The following is a 17,517-nucleotide window of genomic DNA, read 5'->3' on the forward strand; positions in this document are numbered from 1 at the left end:
AAACCCCCTCGCTGGCTTGAAGAAGGCCCATAATGTATGTTTTCAAGGGGGAAACCTTTGATGCAAGTATAGGTTGGGACAATTCTGCTGTGGGGCTGGTGCACAGCAGGATAGGAACAGCTCAGGCTATTGGCAAATACAGGGGGGGGGGTTTCATGGAAGATCCCAATTATATCCACCTCTGCATCAGGCCTAAGGTTTGCTCCCTGCGATTAGTGCTACCACCTCAATAATCTGTTAAGACCAGCCACCAAGTGTTTAGGAAAAACATTGGCTTTTCAGGACCGAATATGTGTGTATTAGAACAGAACGTACAGAGCAATGTTGGGCCGCACTCTTACATATGGCAGCAAGGGTGTCTGAATGGACACTCCTGGCAGTGCTGCACCTCCTGGTGTCCTCACTACTGGGCCGGCACACTGCTCTCTGCCGCAGCCTTGTGCCACTGAGAGCACGCACGTCGTCCAGCACTTTCCAGAGTAATTGGTGCGGGTCGGCTTTAGTAAATGGCCACTCCCTAGTGAATGTTGATTGCATGAAGCAGACACTTACCATCACGTTGCTGACCAGAGTTCCTCTGCTTGTCCCATTCCTGCTCTGTGGAAACCTTTCTCTTGCCCTCTGACCAGCATCTGTTTTATAAGCCTGACTTTGCAGCTGTTACTCAGTAAGTGCGCAGTCACTATGGATATCCTCCAGGATTAGGTAACTCTCCCATCTCCATTTGTTGTATGGCTTTCACAATGTACGGCAGGGGTAGGGAACCTTTTTTGTGCCAAGGGCCATTTGTATAGAGAAAAAAATCTTTCGGGGGCCATATGTAAAAATTTATCTTACAAATTGTCCTGCTGCAGCCGTCCCACGCTCCGGCGGCTGCTGCTGAATAGGACTGACAGTCTCCGGCTGCTGTTGATTAAGAGGAATCTCACGAGAACTACCGACCTCTCGCAAGAATTCCCCTGTACTTTACTCCCAGCAAAGCTGCCGGCCGGCGGGTGGGTAGGCCACTCAGAACGGCTACGGGGGCTGCATACGGCCCCCGGGCCTGAGGTTCCCCACCCCTGCTGTACGGGATTGTGCATAGTTTTACTCAGAAGACCACAAAGTACCATTGGTTTTTGCATTGTACCACAGTTATGGCAACTTAGTCACCTCACCGGCCCATTATTATGTCCGTTTCTGTTTTTTTGTATATTCCCTGTGTAATGCCTTAACAATAAGATAGTCTAGAACAGGCATGTCCAACGTTGGCCCTCCAGATGTTTTGAAACTACACATCCCAGCATGCTTTGCAATAGTTTTAGCATTCTCTAATAGCAAAACTGTGGCAAAGCATGCTGGGATGTGTAGTTTCACAACATCTGGAGGGCCAACGTTGGACATGCCTGGTCTAGAACGTGAATATATTAGCATTACTGCCTCGCAGCGCTGAGGTCATGGGTTCGATTCCCACCATGGCCCTAACTGTGCGGAGTTTGTATATTCTCCCCGTACTTGTGTGGGTTTCCTCCGGGTACTCCAGTTTCCTCCCACCATCCAAAAATATACTGGTAGGCTAATTGGCCCCCAACAAAACTACCCCTAGAATGTCTGTGTGTGCATGTACATGTGGTAGGGAATATAGATTGTAAGCTCCACTGGGGCAGGGACTGATGTGAATGTTCATATATTCCCTGTAATGTGCTGCGGAATCTGTGTGCGCTATATAATAAATGGTTAATAAATAATAATAATGTGCACGTAGCCTCCACTGATTACACTGTCCAATAGATCTTCTTCATTCAGGGGCAGAATGGTCACGTGAGAGTCCGCTGTGTGTAAGAGGTCACGGTTCTCCTGCTGCACCATGGTCTGGGTTCACTCAGAAGCCGATCTTGAATCCTTGGCATTCACCGCCTTTGTTTTACCCTGAGGTCCTGCTCAATTCCTGAAAGCAGAGGTTACTCCTGGCTTCCCACGCTTGTTGACAACATGTCTTTTTGATTGTCTCGTTCCCTTTGGATTAGGCTTGCTGGAACTTTGTGCCTTTATGGATACTTTTATGCTTTTTCAATATTACAATAAACCTTTATCTACGGATGGTCATTGACCGTGGATAATTCATGATAATTGATGGTTTATGACCAATGATTAATGCTTTTGCCTTTGATGGGGGAGCACCCGATGGTTTCCCTCCATCGATGGCACAGCGTAACTGTATTGGAGCATAGGTCCACCCCCACCACTCATAAAGCCCTACCCCCAGCTTCTGATTGGCCCACCGGCCCGTCAGTCAAAAAACAAGGATGACCATCGGGTGTTGAAACCATCAATGGTTATCTGCTACATAGTTGGTGACCATCGATGTATACTTGCTATTGTCATCAATGGTAATCTCTGCCGTTATCCTGTCACGCTATTACTTCCGGTTTTATGTCCTTGACATGGTGTGTAAGGACCATATCTCGATCACTGTAGGTGCCCTTTGTTATACTGTGCCCATCCTTAGGTAATACAATAGGGGTGGTGGATTAAAGGTTACCCGGAGAGAACCTGGAACTGCCAAAAACATGGAGATTAATAAAGTAAGAATTTTGTTTCCCTGGTCACGCGGTACACCAGGCATGTCCAAACTGTGGCCCTCCAGGTGTTGTGAAACTAAATATCCCAGCATGCCTTTCCATAGTTTTAGCATTCCCTAATAGCAAAACTGTGGCAAGGCATGATGGGACTTGTAGTTTCACAACAGCTGGAGGACTAGCCAGCAGGGAAGGGGATGCTCATGTATATAAAAGAATAAGACTTTTGCCTGTACGTTTGGCCCACAGCGGCCTGCGCACAGTATTTGTACAGTACATTTTATATAGATGATATCCTATCATTTGGCAGATGCAGACCAGGAAAACACAATTACAGCAGATCTATAGCTCTGTGGTACACTGTGGCTGTATAAATACAGCGTCAGCATGCTGTGGAATAGCCTTATTTACACAACATACTAATATAGCAATGTCACTATGAGCCGCTGACACAGTAGCAGTACTGACATCGCTGCTTGCCAGATTATTGTCACATCAGTGCATGAATAATATAGATGCAGACTATTATTTTATGGTCATGCTGAGATCGTCCTTTCTTCTTCAGGCTTCTGAGATTGTTCTATATACCGTTGTGGCTGCTGGGAAGTCTTTTATCTGTCATTGCTGCAGTAACTAGTGTCACATTCTTGGTCCATCCGGCGCCCACTCTTATTAAAGCAGCACCTGTCCTATTGATCCGTTATATACAGGTATAGAACCTTGTACACTCCGAGGCAGAAGGCATTCCGGCAATCAGAGAGATAAGCAAATGTGTTTAGTGTACACATTGGGTGTGTTGTGTAATGAGGGATGGAAGACTTCGCAGCTAGTCACGAGTGACCAAGTGATGTCATTTTGCAAGGTCACAGTACTCCGGTATTACTGGAGGCGTGGCACTAATGTCCTACCTTTCTCAAAGTCACGACTGCCATAGAGGGTGTGAATGGAAAGATAGACATTGTTCTAGTCGACCGCTATTTGTCGACAGTGAAAAGGTCGATACACAAAAAAGGTTGACACGCACCAGGTTGAATTTGACAAAAAATTGACATGGAGAAGGTCGATACGAGCACAAGTTTTTTCATGTTTTTGGTGTCTGTTGACATGGAGCCATAATTAGTGTAATGCTTTGTCTACTCATTAGTAGTCGACTCGTGACCGTGAAGTATGAACTAGTCGGTTTAAAAACAAAAAATCACAAAACGCTCTAGTTGACCATTGGCATGTCGACCTTTGTTCAAGTCGACATAGCACATGTTGACATTTTCATTGGTCGACCTGTCAACCGGAACCAGCCTAAGCCGTTAGAGCAGGCAAGGCCAAACTATGGCCCTCCAGCTGTTGTGAGACTACATATCCCAGCATGCTTTGCCATGATTTTATCTTTCCCTAATAGGAGAACTGTGGTAAGGCATGATGGGACTTGTAGTTTAACAACTGGAGGGCCATCGTTTGGCCATGCCTGCGTTAAAACAAAGACAAGCGCGTATGTGGTGCAGTGTGCGGACTGCTTTAGGTTTAAACTACTCCATACTTATTCTAGATTTCTAACAAGTAGATAGTGCCAACATATTACATTGTGCTTTACAGTTAGGAACAAAACATCAATAAGACCAGACTGGATAAAATCAGGTTCACAAGGTTTTCCTTAACATGGGTAAGATGTACTTGGCCTCAGAATGATAAAGTACCAGTCTATAATGCCTTGTTACAGGCTGTTTGGGAAATGACCAGTACGTTCTCTCTCATTTTCTCTCTCTAAGCACCACCTTCATGTTTCCAACAGTACTTATTCTCCACACATACGTACACTGACCTTTATTGATGCAAGCCTATTGGAGTAATGGGATGGGCTGCGTATGACATCACATCAGCAAGTGATTGTTCTGATCAGTCACAAGGGTGTTCATTCCGATCAGTAATACCCCTTTCACACCGCAAATGCTGGGTCGTACCGGGGTTTCGATACGGGTCCGTCCCCTGGAGCGACCTGCCATTTGCGATGATTTGCCGTCAGCGGCCCTGCAATAAGGTGGGGCGGAGGTGCATCATCGACGGGAGGAAACAGTGCTTGGAGCTGACGTTGCCTGCTCCCTATAGTATGAACGGGACCCAGGTCGCTCTTCCCAGGTTACCCATTTACACTGCCCCGCAACCTTCTTTTAACCCGAGTCAGAATGCCATATTCCTGTTTTTCTTTTCAATGGCCCTTTCACACAGCACAGAGACCCGGGTTGACCCGGCAACAACCCTGGTTAGAACTGGGTTATTTGTGCGCTGTGAAAGGGGTATAGTGACCAAATAGGTGTCAAATGTTAATATTTTCTACATATCTTAAGACTATGGAAGCCAATTGCCCACAATCATTCCCCATAATGTGCTAAATTATGGATGTGCGGCCTAGAGCAGTGGTTCCCTAACTGTGTGTGCCTATGCACCCTGAGGTGCCTCGGGACACTTGCAGGGGTGCCTTGGGCTGTTGGTCTAGGACTAATGCAAACTATTTATGGCCATTTTGATAGAGGCTGGACTGGTAGCCGTTAATTTTAAGGTTTATACACACGGTCTACGGCCGTGCTATTCGATCCTGATGCGATCGGATCGCATCGCGCGGAAAGCCAGAAGAAGACACGCCATTAATTTTGACTATGTAGTACAGATCTGGCCCATTTCAGGTAGACAGCGGCATCTTTTCCCTGTTTATACACTACAAGAATTTCTCACAAGTCATGTTCCCCGGGTCTGGGCTGCCATTTTATTTATTTGATGTTTTTTTTTCCTTTTCCAGAAGTACTGAGCTCTGTAATCTTTCTGTAATCTTTATCCCTAGGATTACCACCGAGAACTGCATCCAACACTGATTGACCTCTTTTCCAGTATGCCACATACTCCGTCTGTTTGCCAGGGAATGTTTAGATATTAATCCCCGCTCATGATTTGGTCAGGCCCCCTTGCGAATTAAGGATGTCAAACACCTTGCCATTGGTTATAAATCACTGCATTGCGTTCTGCCGTCCGAGTGGGGGCTGAGTAAGTTACTCAGCAAATTGTGCGCGGAGTGGTCCCTAGTATAATCTGACCATGTATAGGTGGAATATGGCCCTGGTTGATTTAATCATACACTTATACACTAGGGTTCTTTTTGGGGGGAGCCAAATAACCTAGCTGTATATTTTGGGATTGTGGGACGAAACCAAAGTACCAAGAAGACACCCAAGCAAGCACGGGGGGGAATATACAAACGCCACACAGTTCGGGCCATGGTTGGGATGTAACCCATGAACTCAGCGCTATGAGGCAGAAATGCTAACCAATACACCATCCGTAATGTCTGGTCACTTCCTCTTTGCGCAGGCAATTCACCATATTGTTTAGTTATGAATTTTGGGCAAATGTGTGTCTTTAATGGGCCCAAAGTGTGAACATGTGAAAGTGTTCTGTCTGAAGGGTGCTAAAACCTAAAAACCAAGTTAATTCCCATTGAAATTATAAAAGTGCACAGATGTCCCTGCGTGAGTCCCTTTCAGAAATGAGTGATCCTTCTAGGATCGGGGCAGGTTGCTGTGGTATGAGGGGGGTGGGATGGGCCTGCCGACGTCACTGTTGGGGATGAGCTGAGCGACATCAGTGCAGGGGCCAGGCCTGGCAACATTAGTGCTGGGGGGAGGGCCCGGCATCTACATCGGTGCTTGGCTTCCCCCAAGTGCACTGCCGGGGTCAGACGGCAGGCTGTGCTAGCAGGGCGCTGCTAGTTGGGCAAGGTGCATTTTGCCCTTTAAAAATTGGGCAGGGTGCGGCGCCCTGCTAAAACAGCCTAGAGCAGGGTTGGCCAAATCTCTCCTTAAGATTTATGTTCATGTATTCATGCAACCTGTGGATCTATAGTAGGAATGAATGCAGCAAGATTAAAAATGTGACAGTAATGCTGGATACACACCAGAACGGCCGTGAGCAGATCGTACGATGGTCACACAATCTGTTGGAGCACCCGATCCGCATAGGATCTGATCACGTTCTGTACCCAGTTGAAGGGATCCTTTACAAATCCTGACTGCAGCAAGTAGGATCTCCAAAATGACCAGCGGGGACATGCATCGGATCGGAATGTGATCTAAAACCTGCCCAATTTACATACAATCGGTCAAAATGAACAGGATTGAGGCCAAATCCTCTCTGGTGTGTGCCCAGCATTAGTAATGACTACAGCTGTGCACCAGCTAGGTGATTTGGGAAATGTGACAGTTAGTAATGACTACAGCTGTGCACCAGCTAGGTGATCTGGGGAATGTGACAGTAATGACTACAGCTGGGAACCAGCTAGGTGATCTGGGGAATGTGACAGTTAGTAATGGCTACAGCTGGGCACCAGCTAGGTGATTTGGGGAATGTGACAGTTAGTAATGACTACAGCTGTGCACCAGCTAGGTGATTTGGGGAATGTGACAGTTTGTAATGACTACAGCTGTGTACCAGCTAGGTGATTTGGGGAATGTGCTAGTTAGTAATGACTACAGCTGTGCACCAGCTAGGTGATTTGGGGAATGTGACAGTTAGTAATGGCTACAGCTGTGCACCAGCTAGGTGATCTGGGGAATGTGACAGTTAGTAATGACTACAGCTGTGCTCCAGCTAGGTGATTTGGGGAATGTGATAGTTAGTAATGACTACAGCTGTGCACCAGCTATGTGATCTGGGGAATGTGATAGTTAGTAATGACTACAGCTGTGTACCAGCTAGGTAATTTTGGGAATGTGACAGTTAGTAATGACTACAGCTGTGCACCAGCTAGGTGATTTGGGGAATGTGACAGTTAGTAATGACTACAGCTGTGCACCAGCTAGGTGATTTGGGGAATGTGATAGTTAGTAATGACTTCAGCTGTGCACCAGCTATGTGATCTGGGGAATGTGCTAGTTAGTAATGACTACAGCTGTGTACCAGCTAGGTGATTTTGGGAATGTGACAGTTAGTAATGACTACAGCTGTGCACCAGCTAGGTGATTTGGGGAATGTGACAGTTAGTAATGGCTACAGCTGTGCACCAGCTAGGTGATTTGGGGAATGTGATAGTTAGTAATGACTACAGCTGTGTACCAGCTAGGTGATTTTGGGAATGTGACAGTTAGTAATGACTACAGCTGTGCACCAGCTAGGTGATTTGGGGAATGTGACAGTTAGTAATGGCTCATGCTGGGCACCAGCTAGGTGATTTGGGGAATGTGACAGTTAGTAATGGCTACAGCTGTGCACCAGCTAGGTGATCTGGGGAATGTGACAGTTAGTAATGGCTACAGCTGTGCACCAGCTAGGTGATTTGGGGAATGTGATAGTAATGACTACAGCTGTGCACCAGCTAGGTGATCTGGGTAATGTGATAGTTAGTAATGACTACAGCTGTGCACCAGCTAGGTGATCTGGGGAATGTGATAGTTAGTAATGACTACAGCTGTGCACCAGCTAGGTGATTTGGGGAATGTGACAGTAATGACTACAGCTGTGCACCAGCTAGGTGATTTGGGGAATGTGACAGTTAGTAATGACTACAGCTGTGCACCAGCTAGGTGATCTGGGGAATGTGATAGTTAGTAATGACTACAGCTGTGCACCAGCTAGGTGATTTGGGGAATATGACAGTTAGTAATGACTACAGCTGTGCACCAGCTAGGTGATCTGGGGAATGTGATAGTTCGTAATGACTACAGCTGTGCACCAGCTAGGTGATTTGGAAACCGTGGGCCATTGGTAGATCTCGAGGACCGCTTTGGCCACCTCTGGGCTAGCGTGAACAATAGAAATTCTTTATCCTATAGTGTGGACGTCTGGCGGAGGGCAAGTCTTGTCCTGCCCTTGTTGCTACAGTCAGCCTCAGGTCTATGTGTTTGTATATAAAGAAAAGTAGTCAAATACTTGAAATATCACTTTGTCTTTAAATATAAACTGATGACCAAGATATCTTAAGACGCAGCTAAAGCAGAGTTGCCGACTTATAAATGCTCCTCTCCGGGAGAAGCCCGGAGAGGAGACTTTTCCTTACCCGATCGGGGGCGGGGCTTGACTATGACGTCATTAAGCCCCGCCCCCATTACGAGAAACAGGCAAAATGACTGATCTCTATGGAGGGGGCGGGGCTAAAATGACGCGATTGTGTCATTTTAGCCCCTCCCCCTCCTCTGAGACCCGCGGATTGCGGCATTTAAATGCCGCGATTCGGGGGGCTCAGGGGGGTCCACCAGTATCCGGGAAGGTTGCCCACCCTTCCGGGGGGCCGGGAGGAGGACCCGATTTTCGGGAGACTCCCGGGAATTCCGGGAGGGTCGGCAACCCTGAGCTAAAGACAAACTGCTTATTACAATGTCCAATCCTAAACCACAGCATACCTGGCTGCCAACTTATATAAGCAGGGGTAAGCCAAAGAGGCCCGTGCTCCAGCCAGCACACCACACCCTGGTCCATAAGTAGTACTGCTTACAAACCCATCACTTCCTAATAATAAAGTCACCAAAATACAGTAACACTGCTCATATATTAACAAAAACAACAATTTTTCTCTTAACCCTTTGAGTGCCATGTGAATTTGCCAAATAGGTGTGAAAATTGGCAAGCAAACATTTTTATTCATCATAATGACCTGTAATGTTTACCTTATATAGGAAATATAATCTTTTTGTGACATTTTCTATTTGAATTAATATAACAAATGTGAGACACGCTGGAATTTTTAAGCTAGTTTGATAGCGGCACCTGGCAGCCGAGTGATGGGCAGAGAATCTGTCTTGTAATAGCTGTAAATGCCTGTAGACCAGAGAGCCAGGTGGAGGGAGACGGAGGGCGGCAGGGAAGGCGGGCAATAGACATACAAATGAATGGGCAGCCACTGATTGGCTGAGAGAGGTCTCAGCTAATCAGTGGCTGTCCATTCATTTGTATGGTGTTTTTTTTTTTTTTTATGAAAGTGCGCCCACTGTCTGGCCCTACTCCCTCTGCGATTTTAGGACAAGCAAACTATCTAACTACATGAATTGGGCACTGGGGATTGGATAGTTGGGTCCAGGAAAGCTAAACTTGATCCAAACACAGCATCCAGAATACCTTGGTCCACACCCTTGTAATCCTCATATGTTAGGAACCCCCCCCCCCCCCCCCCCTCTTGCACATCCAGTTTTTTTTTTTTCCCCTAGCTGAACTTTATGCAGAAGTTTTATTTCATAGTTTAAGTCGAATGTGTTAATATCTGTCCCAACCCCCCTTAGCTTGGTTGTTGGCTGCATGACGGAACTTCTTCAGGCGCCGAAGCAAGGTGTGCTCCGATGTGTAGGGCCTTTGTGCCCGTGTAGCTTAAAGAGCCCCCTCCCTGCTCACCCCCGTAGCGTGAGAACTCGCTAGTGCAGATCTGAGAAGCGGTCTAGTCGTGGTTCTGCAGCATCTGGAACGCTGGCAAGAATACTTTATTCCTGCTGACTTTCTGTGGCTAGGTGATTTCATACTTACTACTCCTATCAGTGGAGAAACCAGTCCCCTGAAGTGTTAAAGTATTCCTGGGGGCTTCGGAACTTTTACTGGCACATGAGCTTGCATTTCTGAGCGCTGGGAGGCAGAAGCCTCTTTTCTTTTTTGTGTGCATTGCACGTGTGTCAGCAGTCTGGTAATTTAATGGTGTAAGACAGCAGCTACTGTCAGGGCCTCAGGAGACAGCTGGCCTGGGAGGAGGAACTGTTGGCTGGCACATTACATCTTAAGCCCAGGCTGCCCGGCCAGGCAGCCTCCTGAGATAATTGGATGTGTCAGACCTCTCCATCCAACTCCAGCTGAAGATCTGACATGAAGACACACAAAAACAATTGATTCCAGTTTAAGTAAACTAATTAGAGACTGCATGAAAATGCTTAGCATCACCTTACTCTGGCCAAGATAACTGCTGACCAGGAAGTGGTAGAGACACTATGTTCAATGGGAAGACCCAGTGCCAAGACTCCCCTCCTCCATGTGGCCCAACTGTAGGGGCAGTCCTAGCTGGTGCACACGATGGGATGGGACCAGACTGGCCCAGCTAGAACTGAGGCATGGTTTATTATTACTTTATTTGGGCCTATTCGGTCTTCAGGGGTCAACAATGTCGAGGTTCTTTTGGGGGGTGTCTTATTGTCCTGGTTTTAAGGGATGGTATAATAAGTCTATATATGTAGCTTTATATATATCCTCCGCCTACCCTCACAGCAGACCGAACCCTGCAGCTTGTACTGAATTATTGCATACATACTATCCTTAATCTAGAGCCAGCAACGTTCTCCGGGCTGCTGTGTGTGGAAATGCCTGTACCAGAGTTCCTGTCTGATAACGTCCCACAGATGCTGCACTGTATGCTGCTTTTCTTAGTAACTAGCTCTGCTCGGCTCTGCTGGAGGAATCCAGTCATTTTGTTGCTGTGGAACTACACATCACAGGATGCCCTGCCACCTTTTGTAACATGCTTTGATAGTAAAACTGCAGCAAAGCATGCTGGGATGGACCAGCTGTTAAATACCCCTGGTCTAAAGCATTTTTATCCGGGTGCGGGGCTTCTGGGATTTTTGTGGGCTTGTGGTCTTTTCGTGCCTCGGTGGCTGTGTTTTATTTATTTATTTTTTATTTATTCATTTATTTTTCATTCCAATTTTATAAACCGCCCGTCTGAGCCACACGTGGCTGAGAACTGGGCAAGCAGACCCATCACTTCTAAACCGGACTGTGGCTAGCTGCAGCCAATTGATTGCGTTACACACAGGCCCACTGCGATCAGATTCGACAAATACAAGGTAGAGAGTCAAAGGTTGACTACAAGTGGTCGACACACAAATGTTGAAATACCATAGGTGAACAATGTTAAAATGTTGACACATACTAAATGTTTACATGAGAAAGGTCGACATGAGTTTTTCACAATTTTTTTCATTCTTTACTATCCAAGAGGACAGAGAGGGAGAATACAATAGAACACAACATAGACCTAAAAACCGTGAAAAGCTCATGACGACTTTTTCCGTGTCAACTGATAGTGGTAGACCTAATGACTGTCAACCTTCTTCGATCCTATGACCCATACCGAGGACCTGGCAGTAAGACCACAGAATAATCATGGAGCCCATGAGTGAATATCATGTAATCTTGTGACCCAGTCTGAGCCTGGGGAACTCTCTTCCAGCATCCAGAGAACCGTTCTGCCCTAGTAGAAGGATAACCTGTCATTGGGCTGCACAATGGTCCTGGAACAACATATTATGTAACTAACAATTCTGCATCTTTACCCAGGATGTTACTGTGCCTTTATAGCGGTCCTGGAGCCCCGTGGAAAGCTGAAGCGATTTCTCTGGGTGTAACCTAAGCTTCTCTGCTTATACAGGCGGCACAGCTGGTATTATTAATATCCGTAACAACTGCCAAGTCCATTCCCCAGTCTGACGTCGCAGCTATAGAGTTCCCCCAATGACTGCACGTTAGAAGGAACGGTCTCCATATATCGGGGTGCTCGGAGTGACCACACACAACCTGGGCCATAGAGAGAGGCATTGTCGCCTTGTCCACAATAGTATAACAGAGAACACGCTTTATTCACAAGTGTCCGACGCATGACAATAGGGACAGTATCTGTTCCTTGAATGATTTTACTATGGTATCTATCGAAGTCCTGACAGATATTGCCTTCTGTGGAGTGTTTGGTGCAAGAGATCCGTGTATCTGGGATCAAAAGTACGATCTGCGATTGAATGTAATGCCTAAAGTAACACTTAGTCACTTACACATGACCTCTCACCCCCACATAGGGCTGCTCAGCACAAGAGGTGAAGTAAATGGGATGGTATGTCACCCGGAATGAATTGCCCCCTTAGAGCAACGATATTCGCAGGCAGAGAATTGCACACAATAATATTGGCATCTATATACATCTAACCCATTGCTTTTTCATTTGCAGGAACAAGCCCCAGTTCCCGTGTATCACCCAACCCCAAGCCAGACTCGCCTAGCTACGCAGCTGACTGAGGAGGAACAGATCAGGATAGCGCAGAGGATAGGACTCATTCAGCACCTACCAAAGGGAGTGTATGACCCTGGTAGAGATGGATCGGAGAAAAAGATAAGAGAGTAAGTGCCCTGGGAAATCTAGGTACACACAGCTAGAACCGCTGTACGATATGTAGCTATATGTACACAGAGCTGCCACTGCAGTATATGTAGCCGTATGTACACACAGCTGCCACTGTGCAGTATATGTAGCCGTATGTACACACAGCTGCCACTGCAGTATATGTAGCTGTATGTACACACAGCTGCCACTGCAGTATATGTAGCCGTATGTACACACAGCTGCCACTGCAGTATATGTAGCCGTACTTACACAGAGCTGCCACTGTGCAGTATATGTAGCCGTATGTACACAGAGCTGCCACTGTGCAGTATATGTAGCCGTATGTACACAGAGCTGCCACTGTGCAGTATATGTAGCCGTATGCACACGCAGCTGCCACTGTGCAGTATATGTTGCCGTATGCACACGCAGCTGCCACTGTGCAGTATATGTAGCCGTATGTACACAGAGCTGCCACTGTGCAGTATATGTAGCCGTATGTACACACAGCTGCCACTGTGCAGTATATGTAGCCGTATGTACACGCAGCTGCCACTGTGCAGTATATGTAGCCATATGTACACGCAGCTTCCATTGTGCAGTATATGTAGCCGTATGTACACACAGCTGCCACTGTGCAGTATATGTAGCCGTATGTTCACGCAGCTGCCACTGTGCAGTATATGTAGCCATATGCACACGCAGCTGCCACTGTGCAGTATATGTAGCCGTATGCACACGCAGCTGCCACTGTGCAGTATATGTAGCCGTATGTACACAGAGCTGCCACTGTGCAGTATATGTAGCCGTATGTACACAGAGCTGCCACTGTGCAGTATATGTAGCCGTATGTACACACAGCTGCCACTGTGCAGTATATGTAGCCGTATGTACACAGAGCTGCCACTGTGCAGTATATGTAGCCGTATGTACACAGAGCTGCCACTGTGCAGTATATGTAGCCGTATGTACACAGAGCTGCCACTGTGCAGTATATGTAGCCGTATGTACACGCAGCTGCCACTGTGCAGTATATGAAGCCGGATGTACACGCAGCTGCCATTGTGCAGTATATGTAGCCGTATGTACACGCAGCTGCCACTGTGCAGTATATGTAGCCGTATGTACACACAGCTGCCACTGTGCAGTATATGTAGCCGTATGTACACGCAGCTGCCATTGTGCAGTATATGTAGCCGTATGTACACGCAGCTGCCACTGTGCAGTATATGTAGCCGTATGTACACGCAGCTGCCACTGTGCAGTATATTTAGCCGTATGTAAGCTCTAACGAGCAGGGTCCTCTCTCCTCATGTGCTTTTCTTCTGTGGGGTACACACCACGACGACCCGCTCACTATGCACATTGTGAGCGGGTCGTCAGTGTTTCTTCCGACCTGCTCATGATGTCGCGGGGTGCACGACCCGCTCACGATGTGCATCGTGAGCGGGTCCGATCCAATGGCGACCCGCACCCGGCTGTATGGTCATTCTTCAGATCCTACCTGCTGCAGGTAGGATCTGAATAACGACCGACCGACCTGCAGGACCGCGCATCGGATCGGTATCTGTCCACACCAGGACAGAAAAGGGCCCAATCACCACACAATCTACATCCAATTGGTCGGAATTGGATCTAGATTGATGGGATCGGGCCCTAGTCGTCCTGGTGTGTACCAGGCATTAGACTAAGGGGGGTATTCAATGTCAGGGTCACGGCAGTCGAGCTTGCTCGACCGCCGTGACCCAGTCCCGTTCTCGGTCAGCTCGACCGAGAACACGCAGGCGGGATTCAATGTCCCGCCTGCCGGGGAGCGAAAAGGGGGTGTGGCCGCGAGTTGCGGCCGGGAAGAGGCGAGCTGCAGCCGGCAGCTTGTCACTTCCCGGCTGTTCTCGGCAGAACGAGCCCGACAGCTAGTGATGTCAGCCTCGTTCTGCCGAGATACCCTGCTCAATGCTGTTGGGGAAGACAGCATTGAATAGGGCCCGGCGGGCATCTCCCCGATGGGAGGTGCTCGCCGGAGATTGAATATCCCCCTTAATCTCTGCCACTGTTCTAATTGCATCAGTGTCCACTGTTGCAACTGTCTTTTTTTATTTACAATGTACTTGTCCTAATTTGCATTTGTGCTATAAATCACTATTTTCTTGTTTTGTTCTTTGCTCATGTATATATTTAGGAAGAAGACTGGAAAGACTCTTTTTGTCAGGGCACTCTTAAAAAAGAATTTTTGCCCCAACAAAAAAAGTCATTCCCGTACTCTCTAGGGAGCGCCTCCACGTCATTAATTAAGTGAAGAACGAGACACAAACTCATCCTCTTAATCTAACTATATTGTGGACTGAAGATACTTCTTCTTGTTAAACTCAATACTAACCTGTTCACTGGTCCGCTCTCACACACCCCTTTCCCCAAAAAGTAACCTCATCTATGTATTGTCAGGCGCTGCGGAACCCTTGTGGCGCCATACAAATAAACTATAATAATAATAATAATAATGTACACACAGCTGCCATTTTTAGCATATGTATCCGTATATACACACTGCTGCCACTGTGCAGCATAATCTGTAGCCACTTACTGACCTGACCAGGAAGAACTTTCTATAGTACTGTATTTCAATAGAGCTATTGTTATCTTGATTTTATCAGGTTGCTGTTGAGTATTTCTAGAGCAATTCTCCAAAATGAACTATTCCCTGATTATAGAGTCCGGCCAGTATACCCTGCGCACCAGATTATGGGGCAGTGTACGCACTTTGTACTATGGGTGATCAGTAATTGTAATACAATGTAATTTATTAATATATTAAACATATCTGAAATCTGAAGATCCCTAATTTACTGTAACCTGACCGTATACTTTTCTTTTCCCAGATGCGTGATCTGTATGATGGACTTTGTGTACGGCGACCCCATTCGATTTCTCCCCTGCATGCACATTTACCATATGGACTGTATAGACGACTGGCTAATGCGATCCTTCACTTGCCCTTCCTGCATGGAACCAGTGGATGCGGCACTGCTGTCCTCCTATGAGACTAACTGAGCCTGTGCCTGGACTTCTGCACACAGGACAAGGCTGCGGAGGCTCCGCCCGGTCAGAGCCCAAAGAGCCGCAGCATAGGGATTAGGAGAACGCACACCAACCCCAGAACCTACTTATCTGCTGGCAGACTAGCCTAGGAGGGAATCCTATTTTACCGCAGACTTTAACGCAGCAGCTCCTGCTTAATGGATAGTTATCTATTTCTCTTAATGTGCGCAAGGAATTATACTCTATTTACTTGTGTTGTTATCATTAGATACACGGCCTAACTAGTAGGTGTATAATGATTATAATTATTTTGTTTCTTGCCTTCTAATTTCCACAGATACTCGGAACCTTCCACCTCTCCTCTAATTACCTGTTATGTTGTTCCAAGTGTAATCGTTGGGGTCTGTGTCTATAAATGTATGGGGTGGAGGCTTTGCCTTGTTCTGGACATTGTCCCTAATATCAGACCTGGAATGGAGCATCGATGCCAGCCCTCTTTTTTTAAATGTGAACGTTAAAAAGAGCAGCTGCTGATGATAAATACTCACCATTTCATCCAATCGTCTTGCTTTCCCAGCCACCAAGTTGTATCTGAGAGGACGCCCCTACAGCGGTTTACAGTCTCCGCCATACTTTACCTCCCCGAAAGATAGTAGAGGTACCTGGTATGAATTAACATTTCTTGCAGACCTGCATCCCCCACCCCCCCGGATCAGGGCACTGTTGTGCCAAAGCAGTCTGACCATTCATAGACTCGTGGAAACATTTCACCTTTTTTTTTTTTTTTAAAGGACTGGCGAACTAGTCTTAACCCCTTGGCTGCCAGAAGGACCCAAAGTCGGTCTTCTGTCTCCTCCTACAGCGGAGGAAAGATTTGCACCTTCTATTATTATTATTATTATTATAATTATTATTATTTTTGTTTAATTGGAAATGGATTTCCATGGCCTTCGGTCTCTGTAAGGTGAACGTTGATATTGCAGGACAGGCTCCTCACCTGCGCAGCGCTGTGTATTAAGCGCACCGACGCCCGTTTCGCCTCGCAAGGTAGAATCATGCAGCGTTTCAAATTAATACATTAAGGAAGTTGGTTGATTTGTTGGTTCAAACAGCGTATTCAGTGTAAGGACATGACCTGCATATATATAGATATATATACATATACATTTTTTGTGTGTTTTTGTTTTAACCCCTCCTCTGTCATGGCCTCCGATAGCACATCGACACGTAAGGCCTCTGACTTTGTAGGGATTAACGATCATTTGTGTTACATTTATGTTTATGTAATCACTACAGTATTTTTTTTTTTTTTTTTTTTTTTTACTTTTGTCTAAACTCAAACTGTATTTTCATCAGCCTTTCAAAGTGGTGTTGCTAGCTCAGCATCAGATTAAAGCTGTGTATTCCTAAACTTTAAAACCCTGATTTGGCTGTGCTTCAAAACGCTTAATACCCATTACTGAAAAGCTTCTGTTCACAGCAGTTCAACACTCAAATCTGCAACCCCGGTGATACATTTGTCCCACTGCAATTGTATCCATCCCATAAGAAGCCCCATTGTAGTTGACTTTTTTTATAGTTTTATTTTTTTAAGCTGTGGTTTCGGTGCATGGGCTTTGCAGGTTATGCTCTCATTTGGCTCCTTCCAAAACAAAGAGCTAGCGGTGTTTGTACCACTGATACTGAAGGGTTTATTGTTCCATAAATGCACAGGAAAAACCTATAGACATCATTTATTTGTACCGACGGTCCTATTTATCTGCTTCCTATGAGCAGGGACTGCTGACATTTTGGTGCGATAGAGCATTGGGTTGACCCTATTAA

At 46.5% G+C, this 17,517-nt stretch overlaps 1 protein-coding gene across 1 annotated transcript in view; it reads left to right on the forward strand.

The window, feature by feature from the left end:
- The window catches only part of RNF11 (ring finger protein 11), a 28,310-nt gene extending 11,198 nt beyond the window's left edge, over nt 1-17,112 (forward strand). The window contains exons 2-3 of the mRNA XM_083157383.1: nt 12,505-12,674; nt 15,534-17,112. Of these exons, the coding sequence (XP_083013509.1) occupies nt 12,505-12,674; nt 15,534-15,705 (342 nt within the window). The 3' untranslated portion in view covers nt 15,706-17,112. The remainder of the gene's footprint in view (nt 1-12,504; nt 12,675-15,533) is intronic.
- Nucleotides 17,113-17,517: the final 405 nt, after the last annotated feature.

Source organism: Crinia signifera, chromosome 8 (assembly GCF_055691185.1).
Source record: "Crinia signifera chromosome 8, ASM5569118v1, whole genome shotgun sequence".
In the NCBI taxonomy this organism is placed as follows: Eukaryota; Metazoa; Chordata; class Amphibia; order Anura; family Myobatrachidae; genus Crinia; species Crinia signifera.